Source organism: Centroberyx affinis, unplaced genomic scaffold (assembly GCF_046629955.1).
Source record: "Centroberyx affinis isolate AG114_WGS23_722 - 3 ecotype Tasmania unplaced genomic scaffold, CSIRO-AGI_Caff_v1 ptg001688l_1, whole genome shotgun sequence".
Classification (NCBI taxonomy): domain Eukaryota; kingdom Metazoa; phylum Chordata; class Actinopteri; order Beryciformes; family Berycidae; genus Centroberyx; species Centroberyx affinis.
Genome location: NW_027280106.1, coordinates 63,545 through 82,850, shown reverse-complemented (window position 1 = coordinate 82,850; position 19,306 = coordinate 63,545). Strand labels below are relative to the sequence as shown.

The 19,306-nt window shown below is 42.9% G+C and overlaps 1 protein-coding gene across 2 annotated transcripts in view; it reads left to right on the top strand.

Annotated features, from left to right (window-relative positions):
- ect2 (epithelial cell transforming 2) overlaps positions 1-19,077 on the top strand; it is a 49,168-nt gene extending 30,091 nt beyond the window's left edge. For both annotated transcript variants that reach the window (XM_071528551.1, XM_071528550.1), the window contains 9 exons: positions 109-205; positions 490-571; positions 1,155-1,233; positions 2,995-3,114; positions 5,086-5,224; positions 5,900-6,054; positions 6,997-7,104; positions 8,509-8,643; positions 17,518-19,077. In XM_071528551.1, coding sequence (XP_071384652.1) covers positions 109-205; positions 490-571; positions 1,155-1,233; positions 2,995-3,114; positions 5,086-5,224; positions 5,900-6,054; positions 6,997-7,104; positions 8,509-8,643; positions 17,518-17,607 — 1,005 coding nt within the window. In that variant the 3' untranslated portion in view covers positions 17,608-19,077. The remainder of the gene's footprint in view (positions 1-108; positions 206-489; positions 572-1,154; positions 1,234-2,994; positions 3,115-5,085; positions 5,225-5,899; positions 6,055-6,996; positions 7,105-8,508; positions 8,644-17,517) is intronic.
- Positions 19,078-19,306: the final 229 nt, after the last annotated feature.

Below are 19,306 nucleotides of genomic sequence, written 5' to 3'. Positions count from 1 at the left end.
GCTGGTGGTTAGAGCTCATTTCAAACCTTTGTCGTCTGATTCATTGTGTTGACTAGGTATACAGACACACACATACACAAACTTTTCTCTCATACTGTCACTCTATAGATCAACCAGGCCAAGCCAGAGTGCGGCAGACAGACACTAGTGGAGCTGCTCATCAGACCTGTACAGAGACTGCCAAGTGTGGCCCTTCTACTCAATGGTAACACACACACACACACACACACACACACACACACACACGCATACCTTTGATAGAACAGTTAAGAAAACTTTCATTCTTGTGCTAATTACATCCCTCCCTATCTCCCTTTCTTCCTTATCTTCCTCCTCCCATACCTGCCTCGCTAATTCCTTCCTCCCGTATCTCCTGTTGATATCTCTTTATTCTTTTCATACCTCTGTTCTCCCCTTCCCTCCTTTCTCTGCATGATCTTCATCCCTCCCGCCCATCAATCTCTCCCCTCCCTCCCTCCCTCGCTGCAGACATTAAGAAGCACACGTCAGACGACAACCCAGACAAGATAACTCTGGAGAAAGCCATCGAGTCTCTGAAAGAAGTCATGACGTGAGTCGGCGTGGCCTCATCTTTTCTCTAGGCCGATCACACAACCAGCACTGTTCAACTAATTACCACCCATTACCTTTTGACTGGAGTGAATTTGTACACTCTCACACTTTGCATCGACTATTATTTATGATGCGACTTTCAATAAGAGCCCAAGCAGTGTTGATCGAGGGAAGACGTAGATGGAGAAAAGGAGACGAATTAAAGAATTTTTAAGCCTTGACACACATGACGCACTCAACTTAACTTTGGCAATTATATTCTCTCTTAGTGTCAAAAATCTGGATGACTCAATTACCTCTCCTGTGTGTTTCTGTGTGAATGATCAGGGTGTCAAGTCAGTAGTGTTCAAATCAAATAGTTTTGATGTCTAATGTTCTTGTCATCATCTGGCTTGAAAGATTTAAAAAAAGATGATTGGGTAATAATGTGAGGAAGAGTCACTTCATTGCCCCTCCCTTCTCCATCTCTTTGTCCCTCCGTCTCTCTCTCTCTGTCCACCCCTACCCCCCTCTATCTCTCTTCCCTCCACGCATCTCTTTCCTCATTTACCTCCCTCTTACCCCCGCCACTGCCATCGCAGTCACATCAATGAAGACAAGAGGAAGACCGAAGGCCAGAAGCAGATCTTTGACGTGGTTTATGAAGTCGACGGCTGTCCTGTAAGTTAGAGCATTAGTATTTTGTTTCTGTTTTGATTGTTCTGCACACCAGTCCAACCAGTCACACTGGAGGTTACAAAAACATGGGATGTTCCAGTATATGGCCATATGCCGCTAGGGCTGGGCGATAATTCAATATTATCGTTTATCGTCTTTCAGTGGAATCATATTGTGATGATATGAAGATATTTTGATGTCGTGACACATATTTCTGCTGTCTGAATTGATGATGACAAGCAAATTTTACTTAAAAACTCTCATAAAATGAGGTATGGTAGGAATATTATTTGAATATTTCTGTTTTGTTTGACATCACACCTAACATTACCATTCCGTTCAATGAGATGAAAATTAATTTGATTATTTAACGTGATTTTGCATACATGAACCTTATTGTTATATATATTGATATCGAGAAAAATCCTTATGATTATCATGATATTGATTTCAACCATATCGCTTTTACCGCTGCAGGAGAAAGTAGCGGTAAAGAAGTTGGTAGAAGTCTTATCATAAAAAGTCAATAAGGAGCATCTTGGCTGTTTTTGCTCAGTGTACAAGTCCACATAAGTACTGTTGACTGATGATGGCAGCTAGTCTTTTTGGAAGCACACCCCCTTTTCATTATCAGCACAAAATGCAGTTGAGGCAGTGCTTTTTTTGTACAACATCAGCAAAATGATGTGAACACGCCCTAATAATGGAGACTTTGTTTTCAATCGTTGCTACATGGCTTGCATGCAAGAACCTTTTGATGGCAAAAGTTTTCCAGTTTTTGATTTTATAAGAAAATGAGCCCAGCTTCATGTTGCTTTTCAGCAGCAGAGAATGTCAAGGCAAAATTGCTTGGCAAAATTTGCCCATATGTAACCATGCATACTTAATAGAGTTTGATTTGAGATATTATCTGAATCGTTGGAACCGCTCATTTCAGCATAAATCCCAACCTCCAAGCAGCACTTTTTGTAATAAAGTTAAAATTTTCAAAAACTGGTTTGCCAGTTATTCATCCTCCAGGCCTTGAAAAACATTATGCTCACTGCTGCTTCCAGTTTTAATTGGAGAAAAGTACTGCTTGGTGGATGGGATTGATGCCAAAATAAATTGTCCCTAATGATTCAGTCGTGGGTCATGGCCTATGAGGTGTGTGTATGCTTGTGGAAAAACACAGAAACATTAAACTGCCACATGTCAGCGTGCAGTTTGATGCGACTCCTCTCTCCTACATAGAGAAAACGGCACAAATCGGGGCGAGAAGAAAATCCACTACCGCAATTCATTGAATCGAAAGTCAATTGACCCCAACTGTGTGCGGAACAATACAGAAGTAGAAACACCTCTTTCCTGTATTCTGTTTCAATCTCTGCCTCCCCTGCATTTGTGCTTTTTTTTACTCTGTGTGTGTTTAGTGGGGAGTGCAGCAAGCGACAATTCAACGCTTTGTTTTTCTAAGCGCTGCTGCTTTAGATGCTTTTAAGGAACGTGAACCTAACTTGCCCCCTCTTCTCTTCCTCCTTCGCTCCCCGTTTCTTTCCCTAACCCTCCAACCTCGTCTTTCTCTTCTCCTTTGCCCTTTGCCCACTCTCTCCTGTGTCTGCCTGTCCTTTCTTTCCGCTCTCTCTTTGTGTCCGGCTGCTGTATTTATCACCTCCATTTCTCTTTCATTCTGTTCTTCTCACCCCCTGACTCCTTTCCGCCGGTCGCCATCTCCCGTTTTCCACCTCTTCTCTCTCTTCCTCCTGCTTGCTCTTCGGTCTGCAGGCGAACTTGCTGTCTTCCCATCGTAGTCTGGTTTACCGGGTGGAGACCATCGCCCTGGGAGACCAACCATGTGACCGCGGCGAGCATGTCACACTCTTCCTCTTCAATGACTGCCTTGAGGTAACACCTACACACACACACACACTTGTTCAATTATACTTGTGAGGATCTTCTATTTACTTCATTCAGTCCTTAACCCCTAACCTTAACTCTCACACCTACATGTCTAACTTCAACCATTACCCTAAAAGCAATAGTCTTAAGTCTTAACATTATTACAAGGCCTACCACACATTCAAAAGCTGCATTTTTAGATAAGTTGGCATTGGTATTTTTGAGCTACAGCTTCCCAGTCCTGTTACATGTCAGTCAGTGGTCTTACCGTGCTTAAGTTCAGTAATACCCAGCCATGTAAAACCATGAAAGCCCTCCAGCACAACCCGGAAAGTTGGCTATATAGAGGCTTTGCAGTTGCGTCACAAATCTAGAAACCTCAGCTGCACCATCATGGAGGTCTGTTGCATAATTAGCTGTGCACATATAACGGCTAAATTTATAATAACTATGCTATAAAAAGTGATATCTGGGTGTGAATCCATTCGGTAACGTAAAAGTGAATAGTCTTATTTTTTAGCCCTAGTCTCTGCTCCAAAACACTCTGTGTACACACTACATCTAAATATGGTTGTCATTACTCATTCGAGTGCTTAATCCCGTAAAGTTCACAAAGTTTGCTTTGAGGGAGAGTGACAACTGCATTCTACAATTGCATTCAGTACCACAAAGATTCAGGGATTGGCTCCCGAATTTGAGTGCGGATTTGTTTGAGTCGGTAGAGTAGTGTGAACCAGAACCGCGCCGGACAGCTGGTTATGTGATGTAAGGTGCAACACTTGTTGCGTAACGTTATCGCTGTTCATTTTTTAAAATAATGTCAGGTAGGAGAGCGAGTATTTAGCTGCACTCTGCTCTAATGCATACTGTACATAATGACATTCACGCTCATTCATAAATACGGTTGTTAGCTAGTCAGCGAGCTAGAATAGCAACGTCAAAAACGACACATGAATTAACCATCTTTATTGAACGCTACTGAGACGGCTAAGTTGTCAGTTTAGAAATGCAATCAGCTGTTGCATCATCCGAAAGCCCTCTATATCTGTAACGATTAAAACTGTATGAGGCCGTGTAGCTGGTGAAATTACGGAAATCATCTCCCTAAATACCTCTCCGACCCCGGCGTCTTTCCCCCCTCTGTCCCTCGCTCATTATGGAAATCTCAGCAAACTCTAGATGTTTTTTAAAAGTGCAAGTTCAGTGGCGAGGAGCGAGCGGGGCCCTGTTGAAGAGCGGCGAGAGAGCGAAAAGGTGAATAATTTATGTGTGTGCAATCTATCGTTGCTGACACAGGCTGTGTGTGTGTGCGCGCGCGTGTGTGTGTGTTAATTAGCAATGGGGCAGCATAAGAACAGGGTAGGCAATCAAGAAAGAGATGGGGTGGCTGGCTGCGCTGATTCAGGAGTGTCAGCGACGACTCCTAATGAGCTGTGTGTGTGTGTGTGTGTGTGTGGTGTACAGCCAAAAAAACACGCACGCATTTCTGAGAGCAACACATGTATTTCTGTGTATATCGAAAGAATGTTTACCATTGACAGAGGTGTGTGTGTGTGTGTGTATGTTAGAGTGGGTGGAGCAGAGATCCTCACTGCTCCCCTCCTTAATTATTCATTGATTAACTCTTGCATTCATATCATCACTCTCACCCTCCCTTGTCACCCACACTGCCAAAATAACAATGAACCATGATGTTAGCGTCCTACTTATTCCCCCTCTCTCTCTCACACACACACACACACACACACGCACACACTAGGCTTTCTAATTAATGTGACATTAATGAGTTAGATCGTTTACCTCTATGAAGGCCCCATTGATTTGTTGCCAAGTAACCGTTAGCGACTCCCCCGCCCACCGCAAAACGCACCCACGCTTAATTCCGGTTTGCTCGGACACACACTCGCTCACTTAGGTGTGTTGTATGAGCTCTGTTTTTGTGTCTGTGTGTGTGTGTGTGTGTGTGTGTGACCGCAGATCGCAAGGAAGCGTCACAAGGTGATCAGTACGTTTAAGAGTCCGCTGGGGCAGACGAGACCGCCGGCCCAGCTCAAACACATCGCACTCATGCCGCTGTCCCAGATACGAAGAGTACTGGACCTGCAGGACACAGAGGGTAAAACAACAACACACACACACACACTCACACTTTCTCTCTTACATCCACTCATACACCCAGAGAGACCTATTTCAGATATGCAACACTCTCAATTTGATGGATTCAGATGTGGAAACACACTCACACCTACTTTCCTCCATTCCATCAGTTTCGTATTAGTAGAATTTTTAATTGAAACAGTCAGGATGTCAATGGTGGATCTATTCCTTATTAGATACTTCACATTGTCATATTGTTAGGTGTTTCCCTTATTTTGTCCCCACCCCCCCCTGTAGTTCCATATGAGTACATAGTGTTTAGAGACAGATGCTCGCTCTCTCTGTAGCAGAGGGAACAGTAATGATTGATGTTTATGGAGTTTGGATGAAGAACCGAAGTTTATTTTTCTTCCATGTTTTTTCCTCCACTACTTCTGTCTGCTCTTATCTTTCCATCTGTTTCCCCTCCCTTTCTCTCTGTCCAACATCTCTCTCTTTTTATCGTTCTCCATCCGGTCTCTCTCTCTTCATCTCTTCGTCTTGGCTGGCCTGTTTTCTCTTTTGATCTCCCCCCCCCCTTTTTTTTTTCATCTTCTTCTTTTTTTCCCCTCTTCGTTATTATTTTTGTCTCTCACTCTAACTCTCTCGCTGTCTCTCTTTTTCTCGTTCCCTCCCTCGTTCCCTCCCTCTGCAGAGTGTGTGAATGCGTTTGCCCTGGTGGTTCGTCCTCCCACGGAACATGAGAACCTGTTGTTCAGCTTCCAGCTGGCCGGAGAGGAAACGGTTAAAACTGCCTGGCTACGAACGCTCTGCCGCCACGTCGCCAACACCATCTGCAAGGCTGATGCGGTGAGAAGCCACGAACACACACACACACACACACACACACGCAAAGGTAGGGAAGAAGAGAGCTGGACAGACTGGCAGACAAGGAGCTGTGACAACTCATAGTCTTTCTCAACAGCAGTACAGCGAACAGAATAGGTTGCACTTTGCTTCCTCTTTCCCTCCACCTCCAAAAACAAATTGATCTATCTCGATCTCCTCGTAATCCTCATTGATTTTAAAATAACATTAGATCAGCCTGCATCCTGGTTCCTGAGCCCCGAGGTGGCCTTCAATCCAAAATATTTCTCTCCCACATAGCTTAATGTTTTAAAATCCCCGGGAGAGAACGGAACCGCGAGGCTATCTCCACATTAAGGCCTGGAAATACCTCTAAATTCAACTAGCGCCTGTCTCAGTAAATGAGCGGAGACTTGAGGGAGAAGGGATAGAGTGGGGGAGGGTGGGGTGGGGGAGGATTATGGGTAGCCGTACTTGTAATGGGCTGGTTAAGCTTAGCGGTAATTGAGCGCCGTAGACAGACATATGTATTTCTCCCCATAATTAAAGAGCAGGGCGATCATTGACTGCAAAGGAAGATCCAGAGGTGAGGCCGGCGGCTGCACTTAGCGGAGCGGGCAGCAGGGGGCGATGTTGGCCTCCGGGTCCGCCTGCCGGCTCACAGCTGCATTCCTAATGCTGTTTTCACTGGGTCAGCGCTGCACTGTGAATACCAACGAGTTAGAGCCCTGCTTGTTAAAAGCCGACCGCAGAGTGAGGAGGAGAGGGAGAAATAAAGACCGTGTGTGTGTGTGTGAATCCTGCTATACGCCCCCCTCTCGCAGCTCTTTTACTCTGACAGTGAAGCATAATGTGTCTATCTGCATAGATTATGTGAATTCCATACTTTAGATCACGATTGGTTCAGCGAGTTTGAGGCTGTGATGTTTTGTCTGTCGTGACCAGGAGGACCTGATTCAGTGCACAGACCCCGACTCGCTACAGGTCAGCACCAAGGATATGGACAGCACCCTGAGCAAAGCCTCCAGGGCCATCAAGAAGACCTCCAAGAAGGTAACGGCAGGGGAATCGGCTTCTCACACGGTCAAACACGGACCATCCAGGAGTTTACAGGGTCTCTAGCCCTTCTGCCAAGTCTCACTTTTTGCCGGCGTTACACAGTTATCAGTTTTCACCCATACACAGAATGCTGACAGCAAAGATGTCAAACATGTAGAAGCCAACATGGCTAACATGACAGATGAAGCCCACTGTATCCACCAGATGCTGCTGTTCTAGCTGTTACCGATAGACAGATGCTGCTGGGAGGAACCAGTCGCGGCTTCTGGTGCTGCAAGGCAACAATCGAAAACCCATTTGAAATGCAGAACTCGTAAAAGATGAAATATTTTTAACTTCTAGAAATTTGCATCTTCTTTACATTGAAAACGAGGGAAAAGAAGCTGCAAATTGACATGCAGCTTAATTCATTTTCTGACTATCTAAAAGTAAGAGATTCTGTTTTGATAAGTGATGTACCAGCATAACAAAAACAGCTTTTAGTGGGACAAGGGTGGCTGTCAAAAATAATCAAATATGTTTTTAAAAAAAAAACCCATATGAAAGGAAGACAGCAACATAATGAATGGACTGCAGCCCCTGTCTGCTTTTTCAGTGCAGTGCTTATTGTTAAAACGTTTATTGTTAAAAATCTGATGCATTTTGACATATTTTTGTCAGAGCTTGCATCAATCTAAAAATATGTTTGGGTGTTTGCTCTGCCTGTAACTAAGACCAGTGGATGAAACTAACTTCTTAATGTACTCCACAATGTGACCATTTGGATCAGAATTTCACCCTCCATTTTAATCTCCGAGTTTCCAAAATAGTTACACCAATAAAATGGTTCATAAAATTATAATAATGTAACTGGTTACCTGACAAAGCAAAATGGCAGCCTTTCCAGGTTGCAGCCAATATATTAGCATTTAGCAAATTGTTAATTTCAAGCCCACTCATAACAGTGATCCCTAGGTCATATAGAATACAGACATTCGGTAGTGGTGTGTTTATGTGTTCACACGTTTTTCATTATAATAACCATTATCACCCCTTTTGTTAAGGTAATAATCTGAGACATTTTCATAAAATTAAATGTCCCTTTTGCTTCTCTATTTTCGACGGATATAACCCAATAGTGATTCAGCCTATAGCCAGTTCATGAAAGCTTTTACATTTGCTGTAATGCGACAGAGAAAAGAGCGCCACCTACAGAAACTCAAACTTCATCAACTTAAAAAACATCCAAGGAAAACAATGTCACAGTACTGGACACACTGTTTGATTGACAGGTGATCTCTGGGTAGTGCAGAGTAAACCCATCACAAAAATGACCACGTAGCACCAAAGCTGAAGACAAAATCAAGAAAGAACTAAAGAACTACTGCTTAACCTGCGTGGGTATGTGTGTGTTCCTAGGTGACGAGGGCGTTTTCTTTCACCAAGACCCCTAAGCGTGTGATCCAGAGGGCGTTCATGGCCAGCAGCACTCCGGACGAGAAAAGCCCGAGGCTGAGTTGTGAAAACCGCATCGGCAGCAGCTCCACGCTGGCCGTAAGTCTACCTGTTTATTTTCCTGTCCCAATAAATCATCTGCCGGGCCGCTCTGAAGACAACATGAGCTGCATATGGCAACCGAGCAATACCGGCTTAAAGTCTGTCTCATTCCTTTTATGTATCTATTTATCCTGTCTCGGGGCTCGACTGATGGAACGTTCTGCGATGGCATGTAATTTTCTCACATCACTCATTCACACTTGCTCGTACAGGAAAAAACGTGACAAGATGCTCTGATGGCGGATTTCGTTTTAATTGAATGACAAATTTCTTTGTTTCTTCAGTCAAATTACATCACAACTAATACTTCTACTCAGTCATCAAGCTAAGCTGATACAGAAATTAGGGTTTGACTGATATGGATATTTGAAGGCTGACACTAATATTTTTACATTGAAGCTGCCAATATTGGATAACTTGTGCCGATATTCTCTATATCTAAATTTGACCATTCCAAAAAACAATGTATAACACTTTACAATGGCCTTATTCCAGTGTGTTAACCTGTATATTAACCTATGGAAAAGTATTGTAAGTACACAATATTCCTAATACTCAATGTACTTACAGCAGTGTCCATTTGAATGGTGTGTTACACCGTTGTACATTATTAGGGAGATTTTCACCGTGTACTTACACAGTAATATCATGCACTTACAGTACTTTTCCATAGGTTTATACACTGTTACACTAAAACTCTCCATTGAAAGCCAGTCTAATGAAACTCTTGGTTAGCAGCTCCTTAAGGCAGGTTGAGGCAGGTTTCACAGACACCCATGAAGCTGGTTGAGTAAAATATCGTCACCTCCATCCATCCGATTTGTATTGAAAGGCTAATATTGCCCAATATATCGTCAAACCAATATATCGGTATAATCGACAAGGAAAATAGGCCAATATCTGACGGTCAAAAAGTCTGGCTATGACTGAACTTTTCATGGTTATGGGCGGTCAACAGCCAATCTGACTTCTGTGTGTCCTTGTTTCCTGACTGATGTGAATTTGATCAATCTATCTTGAGAGTACTTCTGTTTTTTGGTTCATTTTCAATTCACTTTATGTAATTAGCGCTACCCATCAACCAAGTCGCTTGCAGTGTGAAATGTAGGCAAATATCAGCCGAGAGTACTGGTGTCCTGATTTGTCTGGCCCTCTGTCTCTGTTTAAACACGGCCAGGGGATTACAAAGAGAGCGGTGCCGCACTGGTCTACTGAACCGTGCACCTTTCTGTCCGTCCCTTTGGAAGCAATATCACCAGCATAAGGAGCAGATTAACACTGGGTGGCTGTTGGCTTTCTCTCTGTCCATCCATTCGTCCATCTGTTCCTTATTTCCTGTCTATTCAGTCCATCCCTTTATTCCTTTCATTAGACACCCAGCCATTGATCCCTCCATCAATCCATGAAGGAATGGTTTTCATATGGTGTCAGTGGTTTTGATCTAACTTGGTTAAAAGCGGGAACAGGGCTCCTGGTGTTAATGGTCAATGGACACTAAAACTTTTTGTTCTTTAGTAGAGCTGGTTATTATCTTAGTCATTTCTTTACTGGTTCTTGAACAAGGGTACTAAGTGAGCTATAGCCTAGACATTTTTTTTAAATAGTAAGACTGGAAATTTTGCATGTTTTTTAATTGTCCCTCTAGTTTACTGTTAAATGTAAGCTATTCCCTTTGGATGCCATGTTGTTTCACAAAAGTCAAGGTTTGATGCATGAGGGGTCAAGTTCTCTCCAAGTGTGCATAATGCATTAGAAGAAAAAAACTATCTTAACTATATACTGAATATAGTAAGTAAAAGAAAGTAGTGGTTGTTTACGCTATTGAATGGGTTGTTTTAGGTTATGCGTTACAGTCATGAGGCTGTATTTACTTTGAGCAAGTGGGTGTCAAGTGGAAGCGGAAGGGAAATATTGGAGATGAGCAAAAACAAATGAAAGGCTCCCCATCCAATTAGCAACTTTCAGACACTTTTCATAAATCAGTGTGCCCAGTATCTGCCTGGTTTTGAATGGCATGCAACAGTGAAAACTGTTTTTTTGGCAGCAGGATGATAAGTGGTGGACCAGTACATCCCATTTTAGAGATGCTCTTTATTACTTGGCAGACAGAGCAATGTTAACAGCCGTAGTATAAAACAGCTGAAGGATGAATGTTAAAAGTTATTTTTGATAATGTGACGGATACCCAGAGAGAAAAAAAAGACAATTTAAAATAGTCAGAGTATCCCTTTTAATGTGTAGCTTATTGGCTTCAGGCACTTCCTTGTCAAGAGTGGAGGTAGAGTGTATGTTTTACTTAAGAGGATCCCTTTCTGTGTTTGGCTTTGGCTGCTTTTATCCGAATAGAACAGGTGAGTCACGGCAATAAATATTTGAAGGAAATTCAGGAACTTTAGTGGAGGAGCAGATGCGAACTTTGCTATTAGGCACCAGGGTTTTAAATGCATCTCAGTTTGGTGGAGGGCTGCACTCTCCTTTTTGTTTGTCTCTCTTCTGTTTTTTCTCTGCTGAATGGATCCCAGGTTTAGGTTTAACCCTATCATGCCTGTGTCCGGCTCTTGTCAGTGTTTACTCTTGCCTCTTCTTGTCTTTAATGTGCAAATATTTGTTTATTGGCTTTATGTCATCTTTGGCACATCCATTTATTATTGAAAGTGCTGATTGAAACGGTAAGAGCATATTCTTATCACATTTTCTCTAAGTCTGTGTGAGCAATGCAACCAAGCTGGGTCATTGTCTATGCTACTACAAATCGGAGAGTAATTTTGCTTACCAATTATCATTAACATTATCATCAGCATTTCAAACTCCAGTATTTGTCGGCCCTGATATGTGTGATTTTTAGATTCCTTTCTACAGATGTCTCTCCCTTCCTGTGCCTTTAGACCTGCAAGTAGGCATTTTTACCACTGTCTCCCTTTTTATATGACAATGTTGATTCTCTCCCTCCCTTTATTTCTCTCCTTTCAGGTTAAGCTGATTCAGTGTATTTCATTTGTTTTACCTTTTGAGGATTTCCTTTCCCCTCTCTTTTTCCCTCTAGCATGACTACGCTTCCCCAGTTACGTCTCTTCTTGTTTTGCTTCATGACATGTATATGTCCCTTCCCTCTGTGTGTCTCCCCCCCTGTGTTGTGTACTCCAGATGTCCCGCTCTGCATCCACCTTCAGTTTGAGCGATTCCACCAAGAGCAGTGCCGTGGTGCAGCGCTCTAACTCCCTGGACCACCCTCCTGTCAGAGCCAGGGTCCCTGTCTGTATACGCACCCCCTGCAGCCCAGCCCCAAACCCCGTCCCTAGCCCCGGCCCCGGCCCCGGCCCTAACGCCGCCCCTGAGCTCAGCCTAAACCCCGCTCCTGGTGTCAATCAATGCCCCGGTCCCATTTATCACAATAGCACCCTAGATCCTAAGTCCATTCTCCAGGCTTCATTATTGGCCCACCCGGCACAGCCTACTCCCAGCTTACCCGCCGCCCAACGATCCACCTTTTCAACCCATCCCGCCCCCGCCTCCCTTCCAGCCGCTCGCAGCTCCACCCACCTCCACCTAAACTCAACTTCTGGTCACCAAACGTCCAGACACCCAGCCACTATAGGGTTCCAGGCCAGGGCCCCAGCTCGCCAGAGCGTGAACCCCAAAGGCAGACCCCTTCCCGGGTCGTGCAGGGACCCCCGAGTCCCCTTGGACCCTTGCAAGACGGGCCTGACCAGTCCTCGCAGGGAGACTCTGCTCTAAACCGCCAGCCAAGCTAAGCCCAGTCCAGCAGTCTGACGTGAGCATTGCATTATTGTGGTCTATTCCCAACTAGGGGTGCACCAATACCATTTTTTATCTCCCATAACTAGAGGGCTAGAGGGCTCTGACATACTTTGCTTTGATTTCTGACATGTGGATCTAGGTATTGGATTTTGGTATTGAAGAAAGTCTTTGATACCTACAGCCTGTTTTAGCCTGGTATCATCCAGATACCAGATATTTGTATCGGTGCACCCCTAATCCCAAATCAACTGCTTAGAAGCTCAAACCCAGAGCCATTGATAGATCAGATTATTACTTTTTTCCTCAATCCAAATTCAGGATTTTTCCTTGGAACAAAGGCTTATTAAAATATAAAAAAAGCTCTAGTCTCCAATAACAGGCTTGTGAACCTGAACCTGAACCTTTTAAGTTGAGACAAAACCAGGAATGAATAGATTTGTATCTTTTGGCTCTGCCCTGCACTATACACTTAGGGCCTTAGATCCCAATGACTTGTGGATATATGAGTGTATTGGACACATTTAAGCAATATGGGAGTAATAGTTCTCCCAACGTATGTTTTGGAGATTTAGATTTGCTTCCTCATTGTCGATAGTCCAATCAGTTGAGATTGGCATGAGTGTAAAGGGCAGAGATCTCAAGGGTTGATTTGGGACAGCTCTATTCCTCTCAATCACCTGGGATATTAAGTGGTGGTGGCTGGGTATTAACTCGGTAGTTGCTATTAATACTGGGCCCTATTCAAAAGGGTGTAATGGAGCTGGGCTGCTATAGACCTGGAAACGGTCTCATATGGACTTGAAAGAGCTTTGTCCACATTACAGCCTGGTTTCCCTCTGGGTCAAGGGGAATATTTCAAGGCATACCTTAGCATTTAGAAAAAAAATTTTGTCAGGCATTTATTTCATTATATTGTTCTGCACAGGCAGTTTGATCAACAGGAAAATGGCTTGTTAATATTAGGATTCTTCATTCAAATCAAGGAGTATTACTTACTGCAAGCGGGTGTCTCTTTGTTTCAATGCAAGCAATGCTAACAAGCCATTAGACCGTACTTGAAGGACTTATGTAAATTGCCTGTTGAAGAAAATATCGAGAGTAAAATTCAAAATGTCAAGGCATGCCTTTTGCAAATGAAGGATGCTGTGCTCTTTGTGTTTTGGCCGGTTCACGCAAAAAATAACAGACTAACAAACTTGGGGTGGTGGTTCACTGCTGGTGTCTGTCCTACATCTTTCTTTCTTCACCACTTCTGAGGGCTGCATTTGTTGTGTACATTATGCTCCATGCTTCACCTCAGCCATTTGACCAGTCCCCAGTGGTATGACATCTGCTCTACTCTGTCTGAATGGGAATTCATGCTTCAAAAAGTAAGGAAGAGATTATCAGCTTTTACTTTTTGGCCAGTTTTATATCCTATTTTCATCATGAGCTCAACACAATCTCTTGTTCACCTTCCTCCTATCAAACAGATCAGGTATTGTTTTTGGTAATTGTCCAATTTACACCCCCCTATCATATCTATGTGAGTCTGAACATTCAGATGTGTGGAGGAAGGGTTAGTCTGTTGTTGAACTATGCGGATTTCCCAGTCAGTCGGATGAAACTGTGATTGCACAATTCACATCATATAGACATGAATTCACCCCACAAAGAATAAAGTGAGTAATTGAAGTGAGCAATCCCTGGCTTTACCGGGATTTGCATTAACCTCTCTTGAGGAGCACAATGTATGCTTTAAAAGAAAGCTGCTGAACAATTCCCAACAGTGGTAGAAACTGTGGAACTATTCTCACACGGTGCTGCCTGGCTACATCTTGGAGCTTAACTGCTCTTTATTTATATCCACTGAAAAAGCTTAAGCTACTGTTTCAGTGATAGATTGGACATTCATCAAAATTCATTGTAAGCGCTTTTAGAAGCGCCATTAGAGAGCATCGTCGCTTTATGTGGGCAGACTTAAAAACTACAACAAACAATGAACATCCACCAGTTGATTAGTCTGTGTGTGTATCTTTCTTTTAACATGGCCTAAATTAAAAGTTTGATTCCAGGACACTGTATATCCATTGTGAATCTTTAATTAGGTATCTAGTACAAAAGTTAACTATTTTCTTTTAACTTTATCAAACCAGGGCTAGTAATAAGACAACCACAATTTTCTCATTTCTATATCATATCTGATGTAATTTGGGTTCACTGGATCTTTTGGTTCTTTCAACATCAGACGCCCTCGCCCAGGCAACTCTGATGTGTTTGATCAGCCCTCAGTTGGTGTCCCAGTAGCATGTGTAGTCCTCAGATTACTCCTCTTGCTCCGCAGTCATCTTGTGGCCGTTTTTGCGACGGCTCTGATGGCCCTCGTCTTGTGCCCACCTGGCATGCCCAGGAGATTGTAGGCTTGGCAGAGAAACTGACCTGCAAGCCCTCTGCAGCCCACCTTGATGGCCACACACCATGCATATCACTCCTGTCTGTGGCATTCATCCACAAACTCCTCATACTTGGCTGTCTTCCGCTCATCGGCGTCCATAATCTGATGCTCCCAGGGATCAGTCAGCCCGAGCATGACCAGCTGTCTTAATGTTTCAGACTTCAGCACGAGTGGCCCAATATTCTTACTATTCCACTTTTTTGGAGAAAAACCCTCAACTGCATTTTTTGCTGATAATTTGAAAAAGCAAGCTACGTGACATTCACGTTGCTTCCATAATGACCAGCTGCCATTATCAGGAAACAGTACTTATGTTAAATGCTAACTTATAAGAAATTCCTGCAAGCAGCCAATATGCTCCCAAACTGACATTTATGATCAGAATAACAGCTACTCCCAACTTTTCTGGCCCTACTTTGTCCATTTTCATTCAAGTTGTTGTTGTTTTCATTAAAGGATTCCTCCAGTATTGGTGAAAGTTGGCCTCATTTTTCCAGATTGGCATCTCTCCCTTATGAAATTGCTGTTGTTTATAGATAGAATTAATATATTAGATGTGGAATGATAAAAGCTAGCTTGTAGTACCTAGTACCTCACAGACAATTTGCAGGTGGATAAACACTCTTTCACAGATGCCTTGAAGTAACCATACATGACATTAGCAACATTAAAAAAAACAGAACTTTAGTCAGTCAGGAACTACTTTTCATCCACAAATAAAATGTACAGCTGTCTCATTTTAGCCAATTATGTGATAATGGCATGTAAACATCCACAGCAATTTCGTAAGGGAGAGAAGCCAATTTGCAAAGTGAGGCTAGCTTTCACCGACACCAGAGCAATGCTTTAACTGTCAGACTGAGACTTTAGGGAGTAGTTTGCTTCAGAATGCTCAAATACAGTATGGAAAAGCTGTGTCATTTATAGATGGCATTTGATTCCAGTTCCTGCGAGTTCAAAGATAAAACTATTATCCCTTTATAACTGATCATTGAAAGTAGAGACAGTACTAAATCGTTGCTGGGGTTCATCAGTCATTCATTAATATTCATAGTAAAATTAGAGAAGAAAAAGTACACTGATAATGCACTGTGATTTAAAAAAAAAAAAGTACATTTTATACCAAATCACCCAAATGAATGTATTTTGAACTAATTTTGTCATGTAGTTGCAACAAGTCAAGGAGCGCAAACGATTTCTTTGACAGCTGTTAAGTGAAAAGATGACAATCAATAGACACAATAACAGTTCCTGGAGAAATATTAGAATCTAAATAGGCCTAATTATATACTGTACATTATACTAAGTAGGATTAATAAAACAGCTGTGAACATTATTTTTCTAAAAAGAAAACGCTGAGTGACAATTTGGAATCGAGCACATTTTTTGGAAAGAAACTCAAATGCTTTTTTCAGAGGCGTTTGTTCCCCTCTTAGAGAATATTTTTTCGCGCCATACTTTCCCTCTCAACCGCCATTATCCCGCCGCTGCCTCGCTTCAGTCTGTCACAGGGCGCTGATCCCGGTGAGGGTCTCTCAGGTTTGATGTAGAGGCCGCGGAGCCGGTAAAAGGCTGCTGTGACAGCGTTGTGATCAGCCCCTCTTAATTCGCTCCAATAAAACCCACATCTGGGTGGGAGCGTGAGCTTTATTGTCGAGAGCAAGAATACCCCATACAGGACGCTGGCAATATATCACTGGAAGCAGAGAAAAGTCTGGCCGTGTGTGTGTGTGTGCACGTTGACTCTGTGAATCCGGAACGAAGGCATGTTCACACAAAGGGATGTTCATTAGCAACGTTATGGCAGGTGTGTAATGAGGGTCAGATATGTTTTGCGTTTTGACCAGCGCTGCCCTTGAACCCGCCTCCCCTCTCCAGTGAAAGCAGCCTGTTAATCTGCTCACTCACTCGGCCCCTCCTCCCTGCCGTAGCCCTCCAGCACCGCTTGCTAACATGTAATCAAGGCCTCTATTCAGTAGCTCCCATTCATCTGCTAAAACAAGAGACATGGAGAGAGAGAGAGAGAGAGAGGGGGGGGGGGAGCAGCAGGAGAAAGACAGTGCCTCTGCTGAAACACTCTCAGAAAGCATCTCTTGTGCGTGTGCGTGTGTGTGTACATGTGTGTAAAGGCCAGGTGGGAAGCTACTGAAGTGTGATTGTGTTGGCAAAGGTTGCCTCTCTTGATTACTGCAGTGCCAAGGTTTGGCTTGGAAGGCGGCGAGGCACTAGAAAGGGTGTTTGTCTGTGTACGCTAGGTAATTAAAATGAGACTGGGGCACATAAACCCACCTTTTGTCCTTCATACACGCCGCCACACGCTCCAGACTGAGAGCTAGATAGCCCACATGACGATCCATCTTGTTGCACATGCTTTTAAAAGTGCACCTTGAAAAGGGTCTTGGGGATGTTGGCGCGGGACTGCGCAGAATGGCTGAGTGAACATTTCATACACATGCATTCCCACGTACACACACACACACACACACACACACTATCCGCTTGCTTCTCATGGTAACACCTTGTCCTTTCACTAACTACTCTGGTGTGGGTCAGCGCTACTTTGGAACACGATCAATTATTACATTTAATCACTAGTTTTTTTCCCCCTCACCTTCCTCTCTCCTTCACACCTACTCTTTCATCGCTCCTCTACCTCCGTTTCTCTTCTCTCTTCACAGGCGCACCATTCGCCCTCTATGGTCAACCTGCACTCCATGTTTGAGAGGAAGTACCACACGTTCAGTCGATCGACCACCCATCTGTATTGACCCGCCGACGGGGGGGCCCGCACCAGGTTTTCACGTGCCACGCTTGCCTTAACTCGCAGTAGACCGCAGGATCTGACAGCGCAAGGTGAAGTGTATAACATTGAAGCTAACTATATCCGCATAGTATGGCAAACTGACATTTGTCCATACCGGAGCTCTGCACAGACTGGCCACATCCAGATGAAATGGCAAACTGTTATTTGGACACATTTAGAGTAATAACATGAAGCTTCTGAAACTTCAGCCAAGCAGCATCAGATCTCAAAACGACAACAAACAACTGAATGGAACCCCGTCATGCGGCATCCATGGTGCTGAGAACTTGCAAGGAAAACAGTGTTCTTCTTCTCTAGGCAGAGATGTCTGTTTGTATCACTACTAGCTAACTGCAACGGTACTGCACAGTGTAGGTGTTTTAATTGCTGCTGGCTCTGGCAGGGTTTGTCTATCTTAAAACATGAAGGATGCTCTGCTCTTTGTACGCATTTGTTAAATGATCATCTTGGCATTTTGAGGTGTTTGTTATTGTTCTTTGCCAGGCACTTGTCACATTTTGTGTTCATGCATTTGTCATTCAGTTGCCTGGTTTGTTAACCACGGTTAGCATTGCTCATCCAAGTGAAATTTTACCCATAACAGCAGGCCAAGTAAACAGCATGTTTCTATTCTTTTGGTTTGAATGAGGATTTCCTGCTGTCCCGAGATGCTGTTTTCTTTTAATTGAAATGCCAATACAGAAACTGTCCCCACATTTTAACTAGTGCCTTGGTGAAGTGTAATAGCAGACTATAATTTAAAATGTCGAGGTACGTCACTTTAACAAATGAAGGGCGCTCAGCTGTTTGTGTGTGTTTGTATTTACTACATAAAGTTACAAGTTTGGCCTCTCTTGCCCTTGATTGTGTTATGGCTTTTTTAATTAACTGACTCCAGTATACTGGGTGAGAGAGACCTTTATATACACTGACATTTTATATTGTTTTATTGTAGTGGGATAGCCTTCATTTCACCTAATACTATTAATAATTATTATAATTAACCTGTTTCTTTGTTAATATCAACTTCTCTTAGCTTTCAGCTTTTATAAAGCTTCTCTATATTTCCTCTATTTTAATTTTTTGAACGGATCAGGATGAGAAGAATCAAAGCAGACAGGTGTAACCTCAGCTCTTCTCCCCTGTCTGCTCATTCAGTTTTAAAATGATCTTTTTATGTCTGTGTAGTTTGGTTTTTTTGTTTGTTTCAAGAAGGGATGCTGCATCGAACTGCATATTTATTCCCGCTGAATAAATTTTATATCCGTTTTCTCTCTTTTCTCTTGCTATTTATGTGTATTTCTTTACTTTTTTGTCTCTGTCACACCTCTGATTCTGTTTTCCTCTGGGTTGAATTGTCTCCTGCTGGTTCATGTCTGTATTAAATGCACTTAAACATGGCGATTTAAGGTTTTTTCTTTTAGCTGTGTATATTTCCGTTATCACCACAACATGAACAAAAAAAAAAAAAAGACAAAGCATTTTCCTTCTTCTAAGTGGTGACTAATTATGCCAAGTCACTTTTGTGGTTGAAAATAAATTCTTTTATTTCATTTTAATAAAAGTCCCCTTCATGTATGATTTTCTTGTGTGTTGTACTATTTTTTGCACACTCACACTTTTCTCTGTGAAATAAATTTATGATAGTTCTAGTTTTACTTTTA